Source organism: Pocillopora verrucosa, chromosome 2 (assembly GCF_036669915.1).
Source record: "Pocillopora verrucosa isolate sample1 chromosome 2, ASM3666991v2, whole genome shotgun sequence".
In the NCBI taxonomy this organism is placed as follows: Eukaryota; Metazoa; Cnidaria; class Anthozoa; order Scleractinia; family Pocilloporidae; genus Pocillopora; species Pocillopora verrucosa.
In genome coordinates, this window is record NC_089313.1 from 19,818,996 (window position 1) to 19,846,816 (window position 27,821).

General features: G+C 35.4%; 3 protein-coding genes across 3 annotated transcripts; 1 reads left to right on the forward strand and 2 right to left on the reverse strand.

Moving 5' to 3' along the window:
• Window positions 1-359: 359 nt before the first annotated feature.
• Window positions 360-4,908, reverse strand: LOC131790699 (XK-related protein 6). The gene is made up of 2 exons (XM_059107950.2): window positions 4,452-4,908; window positions 360-3,814 (listed from the first exon to the last, which is right to left on the reverse strand). Exons 1-2 carry the CDS (start codon window positions 4,880-4,882, stop codon window positions 2,710-2,712), a joined length of 1,536 nt encoding a protein of 511 aa, XP_058963933.2. The 5' UTR covers window positions 4,883-4,908; the 3' UTR covers window positions 360-2,709.
• LOC131790697 (IQ motif and ankyrin repeat domain-containing protein 1) lies at window positions 4,824-14,251 on the forward strand. The gene is made up of 14 exons (XM_059107949.2): window positions 4,824-5,238; window positions 5,749-5,895; window positions 6,923-7,087; window positions 7,510-7,764; window positions 8,682-8,744; window positions 9,173-9,312; window positions 9,619-9,673; window positions 10,118-10,213; window positions 10,690-10,764; window positions 11,069-11,117; window positions 12,229-12,322; window positions 12,646-12,780; window positions 12,978-13,106; window positions 13,508-14,251. Exons 1-14 carry the CDS (start codon window positions 5,026-5,028, stop codon window positions 13,683-13,685), a joined length of 1,794 nt encoding a protein of 597 aa, XP_058963932.2. The 5' UTR covers window positions 4,824-5,025; the 3' UTR covers window positions 13,686-14,251.
• Window positions 14,245-27,715, reverse strand: LOC131790700 (acetyl-coenzyme A synthetase, cytoplasmic). Its single transcript, XM_059107951.2, has 18 exons — window positions 27,177-27,715; window positions 25,693-25,784; window positions 24,926-25,029; window positions 24,171-24,243; window positions 23,811-23,886; window positions 23,432-23,537; window positions 23,004-23,119; window positions 21,284-21,358; window positions 20,575-20,692; window positions 19,874-20,007; window positions 19,249-19,381; window positions 18,803-18,859; window positions 18,293-18,373; window positions 18,081-18,189; window positions 17,589-17,728; window positions 16,101-16,160; window positions 15,807-15,852; window positions 14,245-15,387 (listed from the first exon to the last, which is right to left on the reverse strand). The coding sequence occupies exons 1-18, from the start codon at window positions 27,521-27,523 to the stop codon at window positions 15,179-15,181; spliced, it is 2,076 nt and encodes a 691-aa protein (XP_058963934.2). The 5' UTR covers window positions 27,524-27,715; the 3' UTR covers window positions 14,245-15,178.
• Between the last annotated feature and the right edge of the window lie 106 nt (window positions 27,716-27,821).

The window sequence follows — 27,821 nt, forward strand, 5'->3', positions numbered from 1 at the left end:
ACATCATGCAGAATTCCGTCTTGGAAATAATTCCGCCTTTTTGGTTGAGCGGAAAACTACAGGAATATAATGTACAAATACTTATCGTTTCCTGATGAAGAAATTGTGAGTGGAATGCTGTATTCTACAGACCTTAACCAATACCCAAGAAGCAGACAAGGGGACTGGAAAATGCAAGATGGCGGGAAGTCACTTGCGAACGAGGCTTCGTCCCAGGCCACAAGATAAAGACTACAGGAGATGGCAAAGGGAGAATTCTAATATAAATAGCATATCTCCATAAATATTCAACGATAATTTCTATAGGCCAAGCCAGATCAAAAGGTAAGATCAGTCAATTAACATAATTTAATGGGCAAAATTTACATTTTGGTGGCCATCATGCTAAAAATAATCTGCATTCCTGTATGTTTACAATAGTGATTTGCATCATTTTTAGGATGTTGACAAGCATCTGAGCAAGTTGCCAGATAAGTTGTAAAATCTCCAAACTCTAAATTCAACTGTCATCAAAGACAATCATACAAAATTAAAGGAGATAAGCTTACACTGGTAAGATTTTGGTTCTACATCAACTGTGCGTCAAGCAAGCAGGCAAGCTACTTTTGAAATGTAAGTTCAGCAATAAAAAACAAACTTGAAATCACAGCCTTGATTTACCTTTAAAAAATTTCAAAAAAATTTCAAAAAGAATCAAATAGCTTATTGCAATCATATCCTCTCTCAGTTATTCAATTAGTTATTTTCAGTCAGCATCTTTCTTTGTTGGACAACTCTCCCTATCTCCAGACAGGCCATTTTAGACATTTCCGATCTAATCAGTGTTTAAAACTGCTGTCACACATTCATGTGGGATACCGCTACCATAGGTGGTAGAGCATCATATCACAAAAAGGACTTGGCTGGGGCTAGAATCCTACCAAGAAATGTTTAACATCATTTATGTTTAATCTTAGTGTTAGATATCTACTTATTACATGACCTTGCTCTCAAACATGTTCCATATAGCACCATGATGGAAAGTTTGAGTCAAATCTATGAAGTAGACTCAGGATTTTTTCCTTTGTCCCACACTCGCAAAAAAAGAAATGTACCTCTCTTTATTCAAGAACCCTGCTCAAACATTTCTGTCCTTCTCATTTTGTTATATATTTAAACACAAAATGCTAAAACCATTGCTGAGCCCTGAAGCATAAAGTTAGGATGTCACAAATGTAATATTAGTATATGACCTCCAGAGCTTAACATCAAATTATTTGAGGCGAAGAGGATCAGCCAAGATTCCCCAACAGCCTGGTTAACACCAATCATCCTGCACATCTTAGCAATGTTACTATAATGTTTTTAAAGGTTTATGGTAATCATTTGGATTCATGTGGATTTCTGAAAGCTAATAGACCAAGTTCAGACTTCAGGTATTGTTTTCAGAAAATTAAACATACAAGTTACCAGATTTATCTTACTTAAGGCATTAAAACTTAGTAGTATTCAGATTCATAACTATTTACATACAACCATAAATATGTTAAACATTCATGCTCAAATGCTTACGTCGCAATTCTTCTTTGTTATTTCCAAAATCCATATCAAAATGGATTTACATGTCACTACCAACATGCAAGTTGAACAAATGTCAAATTTAAATGACCTCCTATGCAGCCATTACAATAATTGTAACAAATTTAATATTTGTGTCACTGAAAAATAACTTCAGATTCTAAAACTTTTTAGAGCTGGACTTGAAACTATACTTAATTCTTAACCCTTCAACTCCCATGAGTGACTAAGAATTTCTCCTTACAATATCAATACACTATCAATCAGACAAGTGATGAGAACGAAGAAAGCTATCAATTTTGGGATAATTAGTTGAGCCAATACTACATTCTCTGAACTAACATTATAAGAATTGTATGGTTGACAGTAAGGAGAATTACAAATTTGATCTGTGAGTTAAAGGGTAAAATCTCCAAAAAGAGGAATATTAAAGTAACTTTCTCAGCATAACTGCTTAGGGTTAGAAAAATAAATTAAGAATTCAGCCTTTGAGCTCTCTCTATCAAAGTTATCCACACTGGAATTCACCCAGTCCACCTACCCTAAGGCTTGTAAATTTTTTGGAACTTTTACCCACAGGTAGAATTTCAATACACAACTAGTCCCTGCATAATATTTTAAAAGAAAAAATAAAATTGTCATTTCACCAGGTAATTTTTCAAATACCCTTTTACTCTTCTCATTTCAAGATTGCACCATTCAGCAAATTTGGCTGAAAAAAATTTCCAGAGAGTATATTGTTCCAATTGACAATCACATTTGAAGAATTTCAATATATTGTAGTATAACAATAGCTTTAAGATTTCTAAGTTCTTTTGCTTAGTAACAAGCCAGTTTTACGTGCCACTACTGTTGCAGATATCACTCAATTCAAGATCACTTGTTTTCTAAGTCCTCGGAAAAGCTGTGATCTAAACTAGAGCACGAACAATAATTTCTCATGACAAGTCATAAATAAAACTAAGTTAAAGAGTTTTCAACTCCAAAGACAAATTTTCCATATTCCATATTGTTAATGGATGATATAATAATAACTATAATTTTAAGTTAAAATGTAATTAATTTGTCATCTGAAATAAGTGAGCCATAGGTAAACAAGACCCAAACCCTCTCATTACATTAACTTGTTCACATACAAGAATATTTCAAGAGTTACAACCATGAGGATTTTGCATACATTCCCTGCATTCCTGTAATCCCACCATTTCTTAGTTCTTGATGATTTTGATAAATTGGTGGATGAACTTCTCTTGATATACGAGGTAAAATATCTACATCAACTGGTAAGCTTCGATATGGAGGAGCAGCTGTTGTGCTTCTTGAAGTGTGATAAGATCTCTGTTTAATGGTTAGTTTGCATTTATCATTATTTTCTTCCACAGCAGATTGCCTGGTTGTGATCTCACAGAAGCAGCACCAACAAACTGTCATGCGTTGATGCTCTTGCAAATTCAGTTCAGTCTTCTTCACACAAATGCCCTTCATAGGAAGACTTGGATGGTAAAAAGAATAGTAAGAAACCATACACAGGAGTCCTATTCCAAATGCACCCCACACAATACTAAGTGCAGCAATCTCAATGTCTCCATAAAGTGTTCTAAATGGATACCACATCACTACAAAAACAGTGTTCTCTCCCAACATAATGACATAGTAAGGAATTGCTCGAATACGAGTCATACCCTCTCTGATGTTGAAAAAACAAAAGATATACACAAATCCAATAACAGCATCAAACAAATACTCTCGACATAGATGGCGTGTACCTTCATCATCAACACAAAATCGCGTTTTCTGGAAAATAAGCCAAGTTGTCATCATAAGCCAGTGAACTGCTACAACCACAAACAGCCAAATGGTATAGTATGAGGCAAACAACACAAGTGCTACAACTCTAGATGCTACCATACACATACGCCATATAATTTGAAGAAAAAATCCAACCCATGAATGGCTTTCTCCTTGACCTAAGAAGTCTCTAAGAGCTTTAGTATATGCCACAATTGCCCATGCAAGAGATAACAAGGAGCTTCCAGCAGCAAATACTGTCAACCAGTCACTCTCAGCATCAAATCGCTTGTTATAAGCCATGATAAAAAGTTGAAGAACTAACTGTGGTGCAGATTCTAAAAAACACTCAAACAGTCTTAACATGCTGATGTCTCTCCATTCTGCCAAGTAAACTTTATAGACATTGACTGTATCAGCTGAGTTTTGCTGACGGGTATGCCATCCAGCTTTAATGACACGCCAGTATCTAAATAATGAAATGAAGCAATAAAATATGAGACATCTAATCAATCAACCTTTTAATCGCAAAATAAATCAAGTAGCCACCTTGGGCAAAATGACTGAACTGTAAAGACCATGTTTCTTCTAAAGTCTGAATCATGACAAAATCGGATGTTCTGGCGCTTGTGTGGCTTTCTCATTGAAAAAACGAGGCAAAATGTTAAATTCATTGTAATCACGTCCACGACTAAATCAACTGATTCAATATTCAAATAAGCTAAGTCCATGAACGTAGACAAAAGCTAATATTATGTCCGGTTTTCCAACAAACTCAGAATGCCAAGTGTCAGTAATCCCCATCTATGAGTAATTAAAGGGGGTCCTGGACAACATGGGACCTAACCTCTGGTATGAAAAAGCAATACATTAAATAATTATAAAAAAACAGTCCAGTGTATACCTGTAAAACAGTATTAAGAGACGCTGGTGTTGGACTTTGTCAAAAAATCCCGCCCACGCCTTTATATTCCAACGATCGTCTTACTTACGTCTACTAACAGCACATAATGTGAGAAACTGATGATGCAATCTACCCGTATACCCAGGAAGAGATGCTCTCGACTTATGAAAAAAATATTCAGGAATCATAATGTTAAATTTACCTGACAATCGGACCAAGTTGAAAAAAATGAAGCAAGTATGTACACCAATTCAGGTATTCGCCATCTTCGTGAAACCATTTGGCAGAAAATATTTGCATTACCACAGAAGATAAAATTACAAAACCTAAAGTTAAGGCAAACCAAAGATATTTCCCATCAAGGAAATAATGTACGGAAACTACCAGATCGGAGATAATGTCGGCAATGAATGTTAAGATGGATGCTATAGCGAAAAGATCCCAAATGATATGAACTCTTTCCGATTCCAGATGAACATAGCTACGGCGATTGACCCTCGAAGCAGCAAGATCCGTTTCATCTCTATTTATGATTCCATTAGAGATTAAAATCCCATCTACATCATCAGTCCCTTCTATATTTCGCCCAGATATAATCCCGGTTGCCATTCCAGTGACATCTGGACCTCGCATGCCAATAAGCCTATGACGGAGGAACACTGGGGCCTAATAAGTTGCGATGGAATGGCGCGCCGTCGATCGAAATCAAATTGTTCTGTACGCGAAGAGTTGTCACAGGAGGAAATTTTCTGCAAGATTTAATTAGTTTCTCGATCATGCCTCCAAGGAAGCCATCTCCTGCAACAAAGATCACCCCTAAAACTACAACACAAAAGCCTGGTACAGGCAGAGGTATTTCAGGTAAGAAAACAAGCACAACAGCAGTGAAACCAGGAGCGGCTGGAAGCAAGGGGAACACTACAAAGAAGGGCAGCACGTCTCCCAAAAAAACACTAGTCAAAGGCAAGGAGAACACCGCAGTATCAAAGGTATGACTGGGTTGGTGCAGATCCCAAATTTATATAGGGTGTCTCCATGGTGACAAGTAAGCTTTACATTCTGTATAAAATACTGGTGTATTATGAGAATGTCTTGATGTTCTAAACAAATAAGTTAGATCAATTAACAACAGAAGCTTATAACCTTAGTTCATAAGCTTCTATTAACATAGAAAATCCTTTTTTTTCGGATGTATTTCAACATGATCACGTCTTTTATTGATGATAGTAATAGTTACCAAAAAGGAAACAAAATTTGAAAGGGTTGGACAGAATAAAGTTAAGGGAGCTAGCCAATAATACCTTTCTTCTCCCCTGCTCAATATATCAAGTTACTTATTTTGTAAAAATTAGCTGGTCTATCCTTTTGATAGCTAAGGAATTACAATATAAATAACAGTTGCAGGATAAACTATATGGTAATGAATTTGAATTCAAACAGCTGCTTTTCTCTTTGCCTCAACATAAATAGATCTATGATAAATCACATAATTTTATTAGACACAAGGTAAGAAGTGGACAAAGCAAGATGAGTCTGCAGTAATTGTTCAGAAATATGTCAGGAGACACTTGGCCAAAAAGGAAATGGTGAAAAGGAAAAAAGCTAAGCAAGAATATGAAGAGCTGATGGACAAGATTCAAAAGGAGGTAGATCAAAGTAACTTATCTCCCAAAAAAAAAAAAAAAAACCTAAAAAAAAAGTAAACATAACAGTGCACCAGGTTACATACAAGTAAAGGCAGGACTTTAAAGTTGTAAGTTTCCCCTTTTACACCTTAGTGGCATCTTTGGAGTAAGCCAGATCATTTTTTCACTTTTCCTTGACATAGATAGGGTCACACTGAGTAAAACCTCCTTCTTAGCTACGCCTTAGCCTCTATGTGTGGAGAATCTGGTTGCTTTCTAAAATAATACTTTTGCTGCTCCTAAAAATTCCATTCTCTCTGTTGACCTGAAGACTGTACAACAAAGGACTGGTGCTGACATTGTTAGTTCACCAAGTTATCTAATGACTATGGCATTCAACAAAAATGCAGCAATGCTCATAGAGCAATATGTTTACTTTTATGTAAAGTTGTTTCCTGAATACCAGGGTTTTTCTTTTTTTCACAATATCAGCTGACATTGCTGAAATTAGAAGATGTGGATTTGGTATTCAGATTCCTTGTCAATCCACATTGTCCTCTTGACAATGTCTGTGAGTGATGACTCATAAAAGTTGTTGGCAAGGCCTTAGGACCAATTGATGAAATTCACCAGCTGCAAGCTCTTAAGTACAATCCCTGAACACCAGTTGTAGGAGACAATGGCCTATTTAGGTCATTGTCTTGCATTCTTGAGCAAGGCACTTGACTCTCATAGTGCCTAAGTCCTTTCAGGACTATGAATGGGTGCAGGTTAACCTCAAGGGAACTTGATGAACTCTAAGGGGGTTTGCCAGTAAAAGTGTAGCATTTCATCCAGGCAGAGAAACAATAATGCCATCCCTTCATACTAATGGACCCCATTGGACTCCTAAGATTAATCCATTTGAAGTGTTACCATATATAGCTTGATCTTGTGCATATTATGTGATTACGCCAGTCATGATAGTTGTGAAAGTCCTTTCTTAACCAAAAGTAACAGGTTTTTACTTGAACGTGTTGCTTATTATGTTTCCCCTGTCTCGGTACAGGCATGGCTGAAGCTGGTTCAGATAGAGAGAGAAGAAGCTGAAAAAGAAAGAAAAAAGGAAGAGGAAGAGAGAAGAAAGAGAAAAGAAGAGACAAAGAGAAGAACTAGAATACTTGAGGCTGCATTTGATGGTGATAATGATGAGATTTTAGCTGTGTTGGACGAGGTACTTCCATCAATTCTGTGTTTTATCATGAATTGGTTCTATTCCCATGTAGAGTAACATTGAGTGGAAATTATATTTATTTCAAATTGCTTGATGACTTAACTCATATGCATGGTAAATGCTGCAATCCCCTGTATGTAGTTAAAAGTTGATGTTTGTGTCACTCTCTGTGTTGTAAAAATTGACCTTAATGTAAGAGAAACCAGACGATATTAGCTTTGGTAACTAAACAATTAAAACTATGAAGTAAAAATTCAGACTAAACCCAAAAATTATCTAGACGGTTCTCTGGTATTGGGAACAAACCACTTAGTTGGAATATCTTTGTTCCTTTGACAAAGCTTACAAAAAAAAGCAACACAGTAACTGTATTTTTTGTTCTCAAAAGAGCCATGATGTTCTGTTTTTTTTTTTTTTTTCAGGCCTATGAAGAAGACTCCAAAAGATCAGACCTATCTGAACCTGCTCGTCAATCCCTCATAGCTAGGCATCAGATGGCTCTTGTGGACTGTGAAGATGCAAACAACAACACCCCTTTGTCAGAAGCAGCAGGAGGGGGCCATGTGGAGACAATAATGCTTCTGATCCAGCGAGGAGCTGTGCTGAATTCCAGGGGAAGATATCAACGAGTACCACTTTGGCGCGCTGCCTTTGGAGGACATCTTCAGGCCGTCCAGGTGCGCCACAAAACATTTTTGCAACAATGTCTACTACTAAATATTTTTCCCTTTCTGATATGATAAATATTTAAATTCTCTCTTTTATGTTTTTTTGTTTTTTTGTTTATTCTTGTACATAAGGAAGGAAGGGATGCTGTTTGGATGTAAAACCAGATTCTCCAAAAAATGAAATAGAGAAATCTATTATTATCACTTGGTACTGTAACTGCTTCCAGTGAAGCTAAATGTTACTGTTTCCAAGAAAAGCTGCAAAATATTTTCTGGTTAGATTGATGCCCCTGTGATTAGTTCTTTTTAGACAAACTTATAGTTAGGGTTTCAGCTCAGGATAAGACCCCATGTGATCAAGATCATTTTTGAATAAAAGACAAGTTAGATCATAATCCTTGATAAAGTAATCAAGACCTGTGAAAGTTGGTAAGCAATAACTTGTTTTGTGATTATGTTACCTAGCTCTTGGTTGTTGCTCAAAGCGAAACTTATTGCTTGTTTTTTTACCTTTCTTTTGGTTCTTTTAATTGCCACAGGCTTGTTTCCAAAATAGAGATTATTCTTAAGCTATGATCACAATACTTAGGTAATTTCTTCACGTAATGATTTCAGTTGACCACGTCAATATAATTATGCCCCAAGGAATAGGAAAAGGAATAAAGAAAGAAAAGATCTTAGATTGGCTTGGTGTTTATCGCATGCTGCAACCCAGGAATCGACTTTCTAAATCTAGCTGGAAAAGAAACATTTACAGTATAGTTAGGTCTCAGGTTTTGAACTTAAGGTTTAACAGAATTGCTCCTTTGATCAATTTGTAACCCTAAATCAATTAGTTGTGGTTTCCAGCATTTTTTTACCATCACAACTTATACTTTCTGGATGTAAATTATCAAAAAATATTTATTTTTTGTGAACCATGATAGACCCTTCTAGAGCATGGTGGTGATCCTAGGCTCATAGCAGATGATGGCACAAATGCAATACAGGTCAGAGAATGTACTGTGCAACATAACTTATATTGACCAGGTTAGCCCAACTGTAAGATTACTGTAGTGTAAGTAGAATTCAAATTTGCACCTTTCTCTCTTGGTATGACTTATCCAAGAAAAAAATAAAACTGTTTATAAGTTAACAGTTGCTGCTGGTAAGAAAACCTTGAAATGATCATATTGGAGGTTGTGATTACTGACATGTCAAGTGTTTCCAAAGTTGGAACATGCACAGGTACTTTTATAATGAGCGAACTGTGGAGAGTTACATCAGTACCCTCTTGCCCAACCCACTGTCATATATGTTTTCCTTTGTCAAGTATAGACGTAAGCTTGATATTTTGTAGTTCATGAAATTTAAGTTGTTGCACCTGTTTGAGCCCTCTGTCTTCCTTTCACTCCAATCTGAATGGGGGTATCCTCAGGTGGCAGCTCTACCAGCTGTTGAACAGGTTTTACAGGAGTGGGACATTAAGCAAACAGATGTTTTACTAGAAAAACTGGAAGCTGATAGAAGTGCTAGACAAGAGCAAGAAAGAAAGTTAAGAGATGCAGAGAACAGTAGGTTTGTAGCTGAGGTTTTCTTTTTATTACCAGCTGTCTTTTATCAAAATAGTTTTTAAAATTATAAACTCAAATTCAATTCTCCACAATGAGAAGTGTATCTAAGGAACAATCATTGCTACCAGTGCATGCATAGGTAGTCAGTTTCTTTAAGAGTTAACAGGGTAATTTAGTATTATCAACTGAGTTGATAATGTAAAGTGGCCACTGTAAAAAGTTTAAAAGCTGATTAAAGTTAGTTTAACTGTATTCTTCTCAGATTAAAGTTTAACACTTTTATGATTCTTTTGCCAAATTTCTTAATTAGACTTGAGAAGGAGTTAAATAATGCAGAAAAAGAGAATCAAGCTTATCAGAAAGAGGTACGCCTGCTTAAGATTAGAAAGAAAGGAAACTTCAAGAGACTTCTGGCTTTCAGATAGAAAAATAAATTGTATCAAAACTGTAGCTCTCCTGAAATACAATATCAGTGTAATCAACATCAAACCTATTTCCCCTTTTAACTGACTGAAGCTCCAGGAACTGATTGGCTTGTTACTTCCCCTAACAATATCAATAACAGACTTAGCAGCCACAAGGTTTTATTCTCACAAAATATGACAAAACTATTCTCACAAAAAAATGAAAAAAATTAAGTTTTCTTGACTAATTTACAAGAAAATGTCTGGCAGCAAGATAAGAGAATGACTATGATTTAGATCTTACAAAGTAAAGGGTTACAAAGCTATACAGAATAATATTTATAATGCTCTTGCAAAGAATTTAGTGATTTGTTTAGGCATAATCTTGAAATTTATCTTTCTCAGTTAGCTAAAGCACACTGTGAACTAAACAAAAGAATTTATGAACATGACAAGTGCATGGCTGAAGGAAAGACTGACAAACATGAGGTGACCTTGCAGGTATGTCACAACAGAATAAACTGTTTAAAATGGGATTGAAAGCCCTGCATGACTCTCCAGTGCATGTTTTTTATAGTTTGGGTCTTAAGAGTATGTCTTTGAGAGAGGGGTGGATCTCTGTAAATTTTACCCAGCAATGGTTGTCGTTAAATTAAATGCCAGTTTTTTAAGTTGATCAGGCCTGTCAACCCCATTTTGGACAAGTGAATGATGTTTTACATACAAGCAGGGCTGGAATGATTGGTTTTTAAAGCTGATAAGTGTCTATGTCAAATAATTTGGTTCCAGATTAGTTTAAAAGTTTAAGTTCGCAGTCTAAGATTCTTTAATGACCAGTGAAGATCATTTTGTCACATGTTAAGAAATTACTTGTAACCAAATGAAATGTGTGCTGTAAATTATTGACACATACCAGAAACATATAGGTTATATGTTTCTGCACATTCTTAATAAACTTGACTTGCCTTATATTTCAGGCAGTACATGATGCTGAGGCAGTGCTTGAACATGCAAGGAAAAAAGCAGAAGCATCAAAAGAAGCATTAGCTCAGGTAAAATTTAGCATCTCTTACTGAGAACTAGTCAGTGTGTTAAGTTAAAGAGATGCTGTCCTTACACTGATATATTGGACACTATCTGTGATAAATCACTAAATCTTGTACTGTGGGAAACACAGTGGTATGACTGTGAATTGAAAGTTCCATTTTTGATCCTCAGTGAGCCAGATCACTGTCTTGTGTTGCTTTGTAACTTGTGACACTTAAAACTCTCATTGATAGTTCCTCACAGCACAATAATACTGATTCATGTAGTTTGTTCAAGGTCATCAGATACTAAACATGAACCTTTACACAGGTGAAACTTGAACTTAGAGAGCAGAATAAAAAGGAGGACAACTCTGCAGGTGAAATAAATGTTACAAATAATTGCCACAAATTTTTAGTGCAAATTAAAAGTGGTGAAATGAAAAAAAATATTCACAGACAGTTTATTGAGAATCAGATATAGTGAATTAATTAAATGTAGGAAAGGACAACAAGATACATGCAAACAAGAGTTATACAAAAAAGAGTACTAGATTTAGAGTTTGAATGAAGAAATTTGAAACAAAAGTGAATTTCCAGGCAATGTGTAGTTTTCCCATCTTTCCTGTAACTTATACTAAAGTAAGCTTTAAAAAGGTCAATGCTCAGTTACCTTATTTAGTCAACGAACATACTATGTACGTATTGATGGAGTTTGATCAGGCAAGACAGACTTAAGGCCATGCCATACTGACTGAGCACAGGGAGGTCTGTATATGATGCTTGATTATTTAGTCTGTAGAGTTTCTAGACTGTAGACAGTCCAGATAGGTGTATCTACTGTAGGGAATGTGGATAGGTGTTTTTAATTCACTGTAGATAAATGTATTCTGTTGCTATACGGGATTGACAATCAAATCAAATGTAGATGCTTTGCACAGTAAACAGTCTGAGTGTGGAACATATTTGGTTTTTTAATGAAGTAGTACTCAGAGTGACTATATGGTGAAGTAGTATGAAGTACACACCCTTTGCAAAAATGTTGACACTTAAAAAAGTGTTCACAATGAACAGTGAGAACCCTACAGCTCTGAGGGTACACATATACATAATGACCACCATTAGCACATGGTGAATGATGGAAGCTATCCACACTTTCCTGGAAGAAATTAATTATTCTTAATGAAGGGTTTTCATGAATTGTGAGAGAAGTGAATCACTGATTATGTATCTGCAGGTTAGCATTTGGGCAATTATGCATATACCTACCAACAGCTAGTTGTACTTTAACTATTTTTGTGTGTGTGTATGTGTTTCTTCCTATCAGTGTTGTTCTGAGACACAACACCATAGTAAAATGAATTACTGAAAGTACTTTCAAATAAAGAAATATATTTCCAGATATCAGAGGTAGACCACATACAAATTAAATTACAATAAAGTACTTTAAGAGCACAGGAGGATCTAATTTGGGATTACTCTTTATTTAAGCTGACATAGACGTAAAGGGAACGAAAGTTATGATAAAAGACCTCGATGATGTATTGTTCAGAGATGTTGGTGGCAAGATTGCTGCAGATGGAAGGTAGAGCCAATAAATGCTGATGATTTTTGCTGTTATTCTTTTTGTATGTTTGGCTTTAAATTGTTCAAGCCAGTTTTGTTTTGTTTTTATTTCTGTTTTTTATGTTTCATGAAATCAAACTGGTGTGGAAATTTTACACTGAAAAAAAAAATTGGAAACATATCAGACAATGTGTATAAACAGATGCATTAAAATTGCCAGCCTGGATTGTGTGCTCCTCAAGTTTAAGTGACTAGATCTTAAACAAGCTATGGTTAAGTTTTCTTGTGTATATGGCCATTATAATTGTCTAAATTGTCTAATTGTCTAAATTGTGTTTACAGGTGGCCCCTACTGATAGATTCATCTCCTCAGACCTCCACTTTCTTGCGCTACCGCGACACAAATTTCTTAAATGCACTAAATCCCAAGCAGATGGAGCCTGATGTGATTCGTCTGGCACTCTTAGGAGCTTTGAGGTCAACACAAATAACTTATTGTGGTCAATGAGCAGTGCATTTATTGAAATATTACCCTAAGAAATATGACACAAAAACTCTGTTTAAGGCCCTGATAAACACAGTGTCGTAGAATGAGTGTTATACTTTTGTAATAATTTATAGTACAATGTAGGATTAAAAAGTTGAATGCTGTTACTTGCTTGTTTACTTGATAGATATGGGAAGCCAGCTGTGCTGGATATGATGGATGTAGACATGTTTGATACTGTCACTATGGTATTTGATGGAGTCCAGAAGGGACTCATGGCCTCACTCATGTCTAAAGAGCTTCTGAAAGATAATAAGTTAGTATGAATGTAGTATTTGGAGCACAGCTTGTAATGTCTGTAAGAAATTACTGGAAAAATCTATCAGGTGTAGCCGCTATTAGTCAGTTATGTAAAAAGTTATATTAACTGGGCACACATATTCCATTATGCTCAACAATCAGTCACTTTTTCAGAAATTAAAGACTGGACTTAAAAATTAAAAAAGGGCCAGTATTCAACTTTGCTAGTTTTTCAGTGCCTCCAGTCATAAAATCAAGACGACTTAATACAACACTTGATACCTGTAGCCCTTTTCTCTTCAGCAGCATTTCCTGCTTCAAAACTTTCAAAAAGCACTGAAATCTCCATAAACTTACTACCTTTTTTATTATTTAGACCCATCTCTATGAACAAAATGTTTACAATTTGTTTTGCAGATTTTTAGAACTTGTCCGACCAGAAGATGGAGAGGAGTACAGTAAGACAAGTTTCTTAGGAGCAAGAATAGAGAAATTTATGTTTATCATAATTACTCAACAATGGAATCCAGCAGAACATTTACTTGAACAGACTTACCCAATAAGAGTAATCATCCCTTCCAGGCCAGATTTATAAGATTCTGTGCTAAACTTGTTTCTTCATGTATCACTCACTTCTTCTTCAATGCAAATTAAGGGACTTTTTTACTGCAGGTAACATGTGGGTGCTTTGTAAAGTACATAACTTATATCAAGCTACTTGCAAGTTAATATCAGTGGTGTATCCAACTATAACAAAGTGGAATTGCCTAGGACTAAAATCGTCATGGTTTTGATGTCCACAATCTTTCTCTCACTTCATGTTCCAAGTATCATTCTGTGATCTGAATTACTATTCTAATAAGCAGTCTCTTATGAATATGGAAATTCTGGACATACAGCCCTTCTTTCTTAGTTCTCCTTGCATACACAATACCATGCATGCGTCCTCATTCTTAATGTAGACTTTTATGTCAAAACTGAATTGTTCTGATGAAATAACAATAAAATAAACTGAATCTTTTGTTTTAGGATCTTTCATTGTAACTTGTGGTGATATGGATTAAGATATGGGGAGACAAATGAAAAGAAAGCCAGAGGGAAGTTTACACACCAAGTATATATATCATCTTTCTCAAAGTGATCACGAGTCTGACAAAACTTTAAAAACATTTATTGAACACTAGGTTTGTTTTACAAAGATTTTTAACCCCAACATATTCGATAATGCAAGACGTTGCTTTTATAAGAACAAGATGTATTTTAGCAATAGTCTAATATAACTATCCTATTGTATTGTCAAAACAAAATTTGACTTCAATACATGAACATAAATACTTGGAGATGAATGATCATGAACAAAACATGTTCCTTGTGGTTTAAGGCTGATAAAGCCATAATATGTTCCTTCACCAAGATAAAAGTTTCTCCAACATGTCTAAAACCTACTTCCAGAAACCTTGATAGAGAATATGATAGCATCACTTACTTAAACTCAGTTACCTCTAACCTCCACCTTATCCAACTTACAGTGCACAGTATGTCATCTAAAAGCTACTAATTAACAAATTTTAAAAATTATCTTTGCAGCTTTTAATTAGGTTTTCATTTCAAGAGAATTGACTAAAACAACCAAAATCAAAAAGTTGAAAAATTTGCCAAACACCATTTGTCAAGTTATGCCTGTAGACTATACCTTAATTTGAAGTTTTTGGTGCACTGCTCACTGTGATTATGGTCCTCCATCCCGTGTGTTTTTCATTAACAAAAAAATCCAAAAATTGTAGGAGGTCAACACATCCTAAATTGAATGGGATTACAATTTTATGGCTTCAGTGCAAAGATCTTAACATGGAACACATGGCAATGCATTTTAGTATTCACAGTGTTATAAATTACTCTTATTAGTCAGTTACCATTAGTTGACCTGAACTTCATTTCTCTTGGTAGTTAGAGTAAGCAAAATTCTACAGAACTGTCACTTGTAAAAAGGAAGGGGCACTGAATTTGTATTAACTGGATGTGTTCTAAACCAAAGTATGCCTGCTGTCCATATTGAAAGCACAAAGTTTTATAGGCAAAATAATGTTACTAGAGAAGGAAATCAACATCAGGCCTGTTTTCAAACAAGTTCTTGAGAACAGAAGAGTCAGCCATGGTGGTCACATCGCCAATCTTCTTCTCATTCTTTGCAACCTGACGAAGAACTCGACGCATGATCTTGCCTGATCGTGTCTTGGGCAGACCAGGTGCATTTTGAATAACATCAGGAGTGGCAAAGGGTCCAATTTTTGTGCGCACTAAAGTATACAAAAACCAAAAAATATTACTGTCAGTTTATGAGAGCTATAGCCTTCTGTAAGAAGCTTTGAGAGGGATAGAAAAGATCCAGCTTTACAATAACTGATGGAATATGCTACTACCTGGAAAGTCAGTGAACTTTGCAAACTCAATGTAAGTTTCAACTGTCACTAATAGTTTCATTAATTTTGACAAACATTTCTCACAACTGTGTTTACTTTTAGGCCAGTGAAAAGCTTAGCTGGAGAAATAAAGCTTAATATTTTTAATCTTAGGTGGACTTTCGTTGATTTTTTGCAATTAACAAATAATAATTTCCTAAAAAAACTTATACTGCCTGGAAAAATATAATAACATGGCTAAGAGAAAATAGGGAGAACAATAATGAGATAACAGGGAGAAACAATCAATTTACTACCTTTTTGCTTAAGTTCTTTGATGAGCTGTTCATTAAATTCCACACCCTTCAAAGCAAAATGATTATAATTACTTCAACACATATACTTATTTCAGTAAGTTTAAAAATACATGTGCTAACATAGCTAGAAATAAGCAGTTTTAATTTACAATTCAAGTGAAAATATCAATTGGGACATGCTATTGTCATTAATTTTATGTCAATTATTGTCTTTATAAATGACCGCAATGACAGTCCTTTTATTGGTGCTTTTGTAATAGCTGACAAGGCATTTTATTTTGGAGCTGATTTTACCTCCATCAATGTGGTAAAACAGTAGATCCCTTCTCCTTTTTCTCTGTGAGGACAAGATACCTGAGTGCAAAACAAACAAGTTCCGTGAATTGGATGCTGATGAAAAGACCTTCCCTATCAATTTTTGTAAATTAATAAGTTTGTGCATTGCATTTAGAGGCTTATTTCAATACTTATGGGCCAGCTGTTGTACAAGTAAGTATATAGTTAACCAAATATCAAGGAGTTAAAGGGGTTTTTTCCCCTTAATTAGGGAGGGTAGTGCAAGGAAGGGCAATTCAACTAAGTGTTAAACAATCAAAACCAAAGCTGTGACATTGGCAGTCAAAACAAATTCAAATATGACAAGGAGCAAGGGAAAAAAACTGAAATAAATCTGTCTGATGTACAGGAAAATACAACTCTCAACTTGTTTTGAACTAATACTATTGATGGAGAGGCAAAGGAAAGGCAAGTTTCTCAGGCCCATTACAGAGCAAAGTGAAGCAAAACCAACCAATCTCAAAAAGCTTTCAACACTAAATTGGAAATTGCTGACTAATCTTGTGAGTATGTGCCTTTTTGAAAAACATGAATACCAAGGGGTAACAATGATGATAGTTATGAAGCAGCTGATGTTCTACAGATCTATCCCTAATGATATCCTAGAAAGGATTTTATTATTATTATTATTATTATTATTATTATTATTATTATTATTATTATTATTATTATTCTAACTATTATTATTATTACTATTGGTTGCAGCAGAAAATATCTTGTACAATCAGAGGTTAAAGTACCGTACCGGTAATTTCCGTCCATTTACTCGCATCAGTCAATTTTTGCAATAACAAGAAAAAAATTTCAACAGATTACCCACACTGGCAAATAACCAGCACCCGAAAACAAAAGAAAATCGTCAACTCGCACAAAGTTCCTTCATTATTTTTGTTGACATGATATCCTTTAACGTGCAATTAATAAATTGTCTACCCTGTTTCATTGAGAATGATCTGTTCTAAAAAAAATCGATATTTCAAGATATTTCGATTTGCATTGGCTTTCATCGAGAGTATTAAAGTCTCTAATTGTAACGAGCAATCTGTGCAAAATAAACGAGTTATTACAGAGGTTTTTTAAGGTGTATCTTTAGTGGATCTTATCATCTCTGGTTTTTCCTGCTTATAGTTTTAAAACTATACCAGAAGCTTTAAAAATTATCCTATTACCCACACCTTCCTATAACCTGCACTAACAACTGTTTGTAGAAAAATTAACAGATTATCCACAGGTAATTGGCTGGAAATTACAGTACCTGGCATGTTAAATACAATAACATTCAAATAAAAAGTCCTTGAATTTACCTGGTTGTTACTGTAAGTTAATGAACTTCCCTTTCCCCAGGGATAGAAAAGCAATCTTCTTGGTCAACTCAGACTTTTGTCCCTAATTAATGATTTAAAATATATACCCCTTATCTTTAATTAATAATAATGACTAACATACCACAGCAGCTTCAGTTACTCCATTGTGTTCCACTAAAGCACTCTCAATTTGTGCTGTGCTTAGCAAGTGACCAGAGACATTCATACAGTCATCTGTTCGCCCAGTGATCCAATAGTAACCATTATCATCACGTTTGCAACCTACCACCAACATGTATAATCTCCTTACAATCTCAGAATGTTATTCAACACACAAGTGACTAGAATGGAGAAAGCACCTCCTCTAGAGAAGGTTACATGTACTAAGCTCTCTTAATTGGCTAAAAAAGAAATGTAAAGCTGTTGGAATGGAGGATTTCTTATCAGATCTTACCAGTTGCACCTTTCAGCTCCCAAATTTCTAAGCTTTGGACACTAGGATAGGGTCCAATAGTAATGGCTCACTAAGTGTGTAAGACTAAATTCTCCATTTTAAATCCTTCAACCTTCTGACTACAGTCACAGCAAAGAGTTTGGTGAAGTGTACAGAGCACATGATTAATAAGGACCTTACCATCCCCTGTGGTGTAGTAACCATTGAACTTTGAAAAGTAAACATGTTCAAATCGCTCATGATCTCCATAAATAGTTCTTGCCATGCCTGGCCAAGGTTGTTTCATCACCTTCAAAATGAAAACAAGCAGCATTATAACTATAAACTACCATCATGATGTCATTCTGCTGTTGCATACTTAGAAAGTTCAACAAATAGCCTGCAGGCATTACCAAAAGCCCTTCACAAGCTCCTTCAAGTTCTTTTCCATGTTCATCAACAATGGCTGGCACAACTCCAAAGAATGGAAAAGACTGCGGAGAAAAAGTGACGCAAATTTAAAATATTGTCACAGAAATATGTAGTGTTGGGCAAAATTCTAAAATAATACTAACTGTCAAAAGCAAGAATTCACAAAAGTAGCTTGTGATGAACTTTGGAGGGTTTCCTAATTTTTGTTCCTTTTTTCATTTTTAATTTCTCACCCCTCATTCATAAAAAAAAATCAAGTTAAGTTAAAGGAATTTAACAACATTTCATTCAATTTAACACATGATGGGAAAGAGAACATCTATAACAGAGTGCAAATTTGATATACGACCTGTTCATGAGGTTCAAAAAAGGTAAAGATTCTATTGAACTGAATTCATTCAAAATTCTTCCCTTTTTCTTGAGAAAACTTAGAGTTTATGGATCGAGAAGACTAAGCAATAGACACTTAAAAAAAAGGGTAGGAATCTTACTGCAGCTCCAGGTCTCATGGGTGTTGCTCCAGGTAGGGAGGTGATGACATGTCCACCCTGTATTTTGAAAAATCATTGTGAATATAGTGTCATAAAACTTAAGAAGGAGGTCATGAATATCACATCATCATCAGAAATGCCTGATTGTGGGTTCCACAAATGCATAACTGTCTTTTTTCATTTTTTGTTTTCGTTTAGTTAAGTTTTTCCATTTGGTCAATTAGCCTTATATTGTGGGCTTCTTTTGTTTCAAAGGTTAATTTTTAATTTGCATATTGTACATCTTCCCTGAGCTAGTGCTTTTGATTAGCACACTTAAACACACATTTAGTGAATTAGATGTACATGAACATGTATCAGGGAAGAGGAAGGAAGTTTACATTCATTCACCCTTAGTTGTGGCAGGAACAGATAAATACATTGCTTAATATGTAACTTGTACTCACAGTCTCTGTCTGCCAGTAAGTATCAACAATTACACATTTTTCATCTCCCACAGTGTGGTAATACCACAGCCACGCTTCAGGATTTATAGGCTCTCCTACTGTGCCAAGTACTTTCAGAGATTCACGACTGTACCTGAATTTAACAAGAAATATTTCTTGGAAATTAAGAATACAATTGCTTGGATTTTTCACAGGTAATTCCTAACCTTGTATAATCATTATCAATAATTACTGTCTTGTCAAATTAAGCATAACGCTTGTGCCACATTCATGAAGGGAAAAAAATAATGTTTTATCAATAACAATATGGACAAAATGCCAGGATTTCTGCTGTTTCTAACACATGGCATCTCACGACACACACTGATCATTCTCACTACATCTTTTACAAAGTCTTCAGAGTAACTGGGTATATCTAGGGCTTTTTGCCAGCATAAATGAGGTTGGATTGAGCTTTTTTGTGCAAGAAATAAGTCATATAAAGATAACAAGCCTTTTTTGTTGATACATGTTTAGTTTTATATTAAAGTTAGTTTTGTTTTTGAATTTTTAATTTCTGACAATGAGAAAGAACTACAACTCAACATATACAACAAAACCAAAAGAGATGTTCTTTGCTGCTTACTTTTTTACAACATCTTTTCCAAACTTCATGAGAGACCTGATGGCTGTTGGAGCTGTGTAGAATTTGGAAACCTTATATCTATCAACAACATCCCAGAAGCGGCCAGAGTCAGGATAGAAAGGAGTACCTTCAAACTATACACAAGAAATCATGATTGGAATTAGGCAGGGAGGTCTATATACTATAAAAGTTCATGCACTCAAAATACAGCCACACTCATGAAATAAGCAACTAGAGAAATCAATGAACCTGAAAGAAAAAGTGACAGTGGTCTTTTCTTCCTTTCACTCAATGAAAGGTTCCTGGCCAAAAGTTTGCCAATCAACTAACCAGGCATGTAAACTTATTGTGCAGATATTCAGGCCTGTTAGCAGCATTAGCAAATTGACTTGACATGTTGGCGATCTCTCACCAAGCCACCATTGCCACCAAGACAAGTTTCTTTTCCTTAGCATAACAAATCACACCTTCATAATGGTTTCACCAACGCCATGTAAAGTGTGTGAAGTTAAACAGATTTGGAGCGTCTGCATTTAATTCAAAATAAATCATTCAATTTGGAACATTTAACAAGTAATTTACTTGTGCATAACAGTTAGCAAGAAGAAACACTCCACCAACAGAGGAAGGGATCATTCACAACGATCTTGCATCTCACCTCCTAATAGTTAATAAGTTGGCTCAATGAAAAAGTGTCTCACCAGCACACTTGTTGCACCATTTGCTAAGGGTCCATAAGTGATGTAACTATGACCAGTGATCCAGCCAATGTCTGCAGTGCACCAGTATATCTCTCCTGGGTGATAGTCAAACACATACCTACAAGCAGCATATCAAAAAACATTACTGGATGATTGACACACTGGCTTTAAAAGTGGTAAGTGTCAAACTCCAGGTCTAGTCCTGTTTAAATGTTATATTTTCTTGCGCAAAAGTTTGCAATGAAGTGGTATGCCTAGGATTTGTCATGAGTATAGGCAAGGAAATTCAAGTCCTTCAGTCTGGTCCTATGAAAGTATCAAATGATCTACCAGGTGAGCAATACAAATTGTGCCCACATGAAAATCATTTAGCAATGTCAAAAGCATAGTGTGTGAAGAGATTGATTGAGAAGTATGCTCTGTTGGTAAACTAAGAGAGATGACAAAAACACCACAAGAACATAACAAAGAAAATTCAGAATTCCTGAATTTCATGAATAATGGAATTTCACTCTTTTGACTTGAATTATGCCACAGAAGCCTTTCTACTGGTACCATTTGTTACAGTCACGCATATACCCACTGTATTACCTTTCTGACTCCAATCTTCAGCAATCTCTCAAACAAGTCAAACAAATCAAACAAATAAAGCAAACAAAGAAAAGTAAAGAAAACAAAAAATACATATCAGGATGTTCTGTTGACATACTTAAAGGTAACAGCAGTGTAGAGCATATAACCTCCCACAGTGTGAAGGACACCTTTGGGTTTACCAGTTGATCCACTGATGACCAAGAGAGGGAAATGCACTTTAGTTAATATGATAAGTTTTAAATGACACCAAATAGATTCCATTAGTATTGCAACATTTCATGCCCTTTTCTTCATTAATTACTAATTCAAACATAGGAATGCATAGCATGCAGGAGGTTTTTTTTTTCCTGGCACAGATTGAGATACACACTTTGTGTCACTTTCAAATGGACAAAAATTTCACAGTACTTCTCCTTAAGAGGAGGAAAAAAAAATAATTTGTCTGAAGTCACACAGGTATTTTGTGGTCTATTGTCTAAATACTTCAAAGCATAAATAAAATGCATTGGTGCCACACTTACTGTTGTTTCCCTCGCAGCTGTTGTTTGGTCTCGTTACACAATGCCATGTATTTCCCATTTGAGAGAGAGCGCGTTGCATGATGAGACCAAATAACAGTTGTGAAGGAGACTACCCTTACTACCATTCCTTTACCAGAGAGAAAATCAAAATTATTTGTCTACAGTTAGTTGCCTCAAAAATAAAAATATAATTCCACGTAAGCAAACTGAAATTCTGCTGTATCTCCAATAAACTCTAGCCAAAGATATATTGCAATCTCGAAGAGGTAAAGATATATTGAACAAGAGAAAAGGACAATATTTTAAAGAGTGCCCTTTGATTGGTTGTAGCCTATCTGGACTGTGCCCTCTGTGTATGAAAAACCTGATAAAACACAGGTTGTGTACAAGGAATAAACATGCAATTGGATTAATTCCAAAAAGGTAAATTCCAAATTTTATATGCAGAAAAAGTAGAAACACAGGGAATTGTGTGGAAAATTTACAATCAGTAGCATTTAGTTCCATGTGAATTTTTTCAGCGGGATCGGACAATGCGGTAAGAATACATGATCAAATGCAGGTTGTTTACACAGAAATGACACGTGATGAAGCAAAGTCTAATTTGGCAAAATGGAATTTGATTGATGGAGTACAGTTCAACCACATGAAAAATTACCTTATGTTCATGTAGTGCACTGATTTGGTGTGTTTTCATTAGACTTTGGACATTATTTTTATTGTACGTGATGGAATGGAAGTTGTTTGGCATGTGAGTAAAGGCAATCTGATTGGTGCAAGATACATACTCAGATGCGACAAGCTGATTGGTGCAAGCAACATACCACCCTACATGCTAACATAGTTGATTTCGTTTTTTATAAAAAAAAAAAACTAAAAAGTGCTCCAATTTACCAAACTGATAATTTTCCAAAAACAAAGGTTATTGATAAGGATACTAACTCTTCAATTTTTTTTTCCAAACTAAGATTATTATTCAAATCATGTGGCCTAAGCAGAGTATTGGTGGCCTAGGGCTTGCCCCAAAATATGATAAAAAATTATTGTACCATATAGGTAACATTTTAGCCCAAGTTATTTACATGAAATTATGCTGCTTTGCAAACACTTCATCCCATTAACTGCACTCTAATTGAACTTTGGAAATAAAAAAAACTTTCTCCACTTTTTCAAGATGTCATATTTATTTTCTCTTTCATTTTCTGAGCAAATTCAGTAATTCAACACATTTAGTAATTCAAAAACCCAGCAAAAGCCTTTTGATCAGCAGAAGTTTTAGTTCAAAAACTAACATACTTAGATAGTTTTAAGTACCTTGTGTAGAGCATGAACAATGGATCCTCAGCATCCACCCAGCATGGCTCACATTTGTCACTAGCATTTGACATAAGTTCATGCCACCAACAGTCGACAGCATCATTGAAATTTACCTGTTGAAAAAAAAAGGTAAAGGTCAAAGCCTGCTCTTGAGGCTTATGGCTCACACTTCCTCACATATCCTCCTAGTTTCTGTAGCATGAAACATCAAGGAAAATTTAAAAGAATGAAATAAAACCAACACTACTCCTCCTAGATGGGATGCTGGTATGTTTTCCATAAGCTTACAGTTAAACACAGTTATGTTTTTTAGTGAAGAGAGTAACTGTGAGACTCATGTACCTTGCCAAAGAACCCAATACAATATGCATTTCTTTGCTGTGCAGGAAAACTAGGAGATCAAGAATGATTGAACAATGAATCACCTGTGCTGGTGGACAAGGTTTTTTGGCAACTGGTGATGAATGTGGACTTGTGGCAGTGGCGCCTTCCACATGTTGAACAACAATACAAGTTTCCACAGTAAATTCCCTGCAAGAAACAATAAAGAAAAAGTATACTGTATCAAAAAAATATACTCTATTTAGTGTAGACAGACATAACATTATTAATCACTATCATGCCAGAAACATTTCTTCAAGAAATTCTTTGTAATCCCTGACAAAATAAAATTTACTTCCTTCTCAAAAAATCTTTAGTTGCTTTACCACAGAACTATAAGGGATGCATCCTGAATACTGCCGGCATTCCAAGGTCAGTTAAAAGCTTTGCACAATGATCAAAGGAAATAAAGATGATACTCACTTATCTTTGCACTTTGCAATGGCATCATCAGCAATTTCCTTAAGGTTAATAAGCTTTGTACCCCTATATGACCCATCTGAAATTTTGCAGATAACATCAACATCATTATTGTTATCTCTAGTGTTATTTAGCTTAAAACCACATGTGTAACATCAAAATCAATGCGAAAGAAACGAAGATGAGACTAATATTCTTAAGGACAATAGTCAATAGTGTATGCAACACTTTCACTTTAATTATCTGCTTAAAAATTAGTGAGTATTTTAAAAGACATTGCTAACCCTGAAAGGAATTTTAAGTCACAGCTAGTGCAAGTAGGTCTAGTGGACTGTTGAATGAAAACCAATAGAAAGTGCTTACCAGCAGTAACAAGTAATTTACAAGATGAATCAAGAATCCGCTCAGCCAAAGATTCTGCAGAGAATCCTCCAAACTGGGGATGAGGTAGCACGTATAATATATGCAAAAAAACCCACCAAAAATAGGTATAACCATTCAAGATGAATTAGCTATCACACAACAACTAGAACCCATGTAAAACTCCTTAAACTGCCATCATGACAGCAAAAGTTTGACCAGTTTTTACACAAGCTAGGAAACCTCTTTAAAGGAGATAAAACTTCCCATGAACAATTTGAAACAAAAGATCCTACATGATGAAGTTTTTGTGCCAACTCTTTCACTTCCAAGTTGAACTCAATCTAACTCTTAACTAGTGACAACACATCACATTGATGCTTGTTAATGAGAATTTGAAGTTATATAAAAATTATCATTGCTCAGAATGAGCCAGTCAGCAAAATACCACTACTCTAGGAACAATCCATTTTCTTTTAAAGGTACTATTAACAAGTAACAGTCTTGTCTCTTGGGGTCTCAACTTCCTGTAATTGATTAACTGATGCCATCAAAGAAGTCAAATGGTGGTTGGTGGGTGAATCACTTTGAGAATATTATCAAAAATGCATGGACAAATCATTGCTTGGCTGATGATCATAAAAATGGCAGTAAATAAGGTTGGAAGGTAAATGAAAATATCAAAATGTGAAATGTAAATAAGGAGGGGATATAAAGATAAAAGTTAAAGTGAACAAAGTTTAATAACTTTTTCTCACCACAATTGAGTGAACAGCTCCAATTCTTGCACAAGCTAACATTGCAACTACCAACTCAATAATCATTGGCATGTAAATGGCCACTCTGTCACCTTTCTTAATACCTAATGTTTTAAGAGAAGATAAGAGAAAAAATGTGGCTTAGTTTTACTAGCTATGAATGAGAAATGATAAAAAGCAAATGTTCAATATATCTAAAATCTTGTCTTTAAAATTAATTTGTCTGGTTCACTTTCATTGCAAAGTGCTGTATATTAACTCCACATTATATCATTTTCACAGAACCAATAATTCAGTAAGGAGACAGATTAGAATTAAATACTAAAAAGGGTTTGGGTTCACAATCCTAAGGACCATTGTTTCACTGAAGAATCATTTTGCTATAATGAATGGTTAAATCCAATGTGCACATTGTTAATGTTTACTGTTCCACATGCCCTCTGTTTCGATGGAACACCTTCAGCTTATCTTGGTTTGAACAGTTTGAAACAACAAAGAGCCTTGTTACTATTTCGTGACAAGATGTTACTCATTGACTGAATATCTCACAGTAATTAAGTTCTGTTTATGGGTTAAGTTCTTGCTGACAGTTTGCTGGTACTAATTAGTGCTCACAAGTTGCAAGAGGCACTTTAGTAGTAAGTGCCTTCCCTAAAAACACAACACAATGATCAAGCAAGGACTGAACCTCTTGTTTTGAAGTCAAGCATACAAAAAAAATTTTAAGTTAATCTAAAATTATAGTTATAATAGTTGATAGTCCCTACCTTTGTCTTTCAAAACATTGGCAAACTTGCACACTTCTTTGAGAAGTTCACTGTAGGTAATCTGCTTATTATCTTCAGGAAAATTTCCTTCCCTAAATTGCATAGAAAAGTGCACACATTGCTTAAAATCTGCCAAGACAAAGGACATCTTGCAGTAAAGTATAATGGTTTGACTCACAAGGTAGTCACTTCTGATGTATATTGCCACAATCCCACTGCAAACTGCTTGTCTTCTGCTGGCATTTAGGTTGACTGGATATACCTCCCCTTGTGAAGCATTATGGTCAGCTGAGATTGGCTGGTATTCCACCCCAACAATTAGCAAATTTCAGTTATGTTCCACTGGCCTTCAGTTAATGCATAGCCGGTTTTTTGTTTTTTTCCCTTATTAATACCGTCTATGCTTCTGGGATATCTGAATTATTAACCCTGTTGATTTTGTTGAGGTGAAGTCTGGCATGTATTACAGCAGGGATCACACCCAATAAACTATAATTTGTTACAGAGGAGGCCATACTCAGTGTCTTGGGTATGCTCTGAAATAGCAATCACAGCTAAGTATAATGGCCTGGTTCATAAGGTGCAACATATCCAGTTCACCATATTGCTTAAAGAAGAATAGAAGTACACAATCCAAACATCATATTCCACATTGGAAGTGACAATATCTGAAGACAAATGATTATACCTGCCTTACTATTAAAGTAATCTCCTTTATGAATAATTGCAACCATTTCAATCATACAAAGCACACATAAACTGAATTCTTACTTTAATTTATCAAAGGAAGTGAACACAACATTACATAGTGCATTACTGACCATTACAAGAAAAGAACTAAATTTTTCAAAGTCAGTCCAGTAGTGGTGGGTGGTATTTTAATTATTCCAAAGTAAAAGTGTTCTAATTTTGTAGATAAGCACATCAATCTTTCTTTGTTACCACTGTTTGCCACTTCTAGTCCCTACCAGAGTCACAAATTGTGCTTTTAAGCTAAATATTAAATATCAGATGGAAAGATTGGAGACACGTGTACTGTCTCTATGGTTTCTCTGAATACATAACAAGCATCTTAATAGTTTATCATTGAAGGATATGTTTATTGGACTATCTAATCATCATTGGAAATACTAAATTGTTTCAACACAGCTTTGGGCTCTTGTCCACAAAGCAAATAAAGGCGTAAGAAAAGAAGAGTCTTTTTGGTGATCATAGCATGACTGTCATTGGAGACGATAAGTTAATGTAATTAAGAGTTAGGAGACAAACAGCTATCATATAGAATACACTGACTAAAAACAAAGATTTCAAACTTAACAGCGCGCCTTATTAATTTCTTGAGAGAGATTACTTCGAGAAATAAATCTGTATATTTTCACGGTTTACAAGTCAAAATGGTCACGAAATTACGAAACGCGACTTTCACGTGACAAAAGTAAAGACAGCAATTGGAAAAGATTAACAGTAACCCTTGGCTAACTTACCAATAAAAAGCCACATTGTCTCCAAGCCCTTTATCCAAATTTCTGTCCAATACATTGTATGAAATATTTGTAACTGCCCCTTCCATCCATTTGATGAAGACTTGTCCTTGACGAGTGTCAAAGTTAAACTCCATAAATTTGTCTTTGCTTGGCGGGACTTTCCAGAAGAATTCTTCTGCAATCTCGCCCCAGAAAACAGCTGGTTCGTGGATGGAATGGTGATACATTTCCTTGTATCGATCCATACTGGACACATGCGCCTCCGATTTGATCTTTTCCGATGGGTAAAACCATCCCACCAGCTCCTTTTCGTGCTCATTAGTGTCTGCTGAAATTATGTTGTCCATGATGGCGTGGAAATACTTCCTTTGTGAGAAATGGACACAAACTTACTCAACGGGGAGGGGGTGAGACAATTTTCTTTGTTGTTTTTTTTTTTCCGGCCCGAATGAACACGCAGACACAGTCTTCTACTCGTGAGAACTTCACGTCGATTTGAGTGTGTGGCTTCTGATGAATTTCAGATTTGCAAACATGTGTTGAGAGCTGTCAGACTTCCTTAGATCGGACTTTTGTAAATTTCAATCGTGATCTCGCACGTGCTCATCGGAATGTTCCCGAATGCATGACTTGCACCTCGTTCAA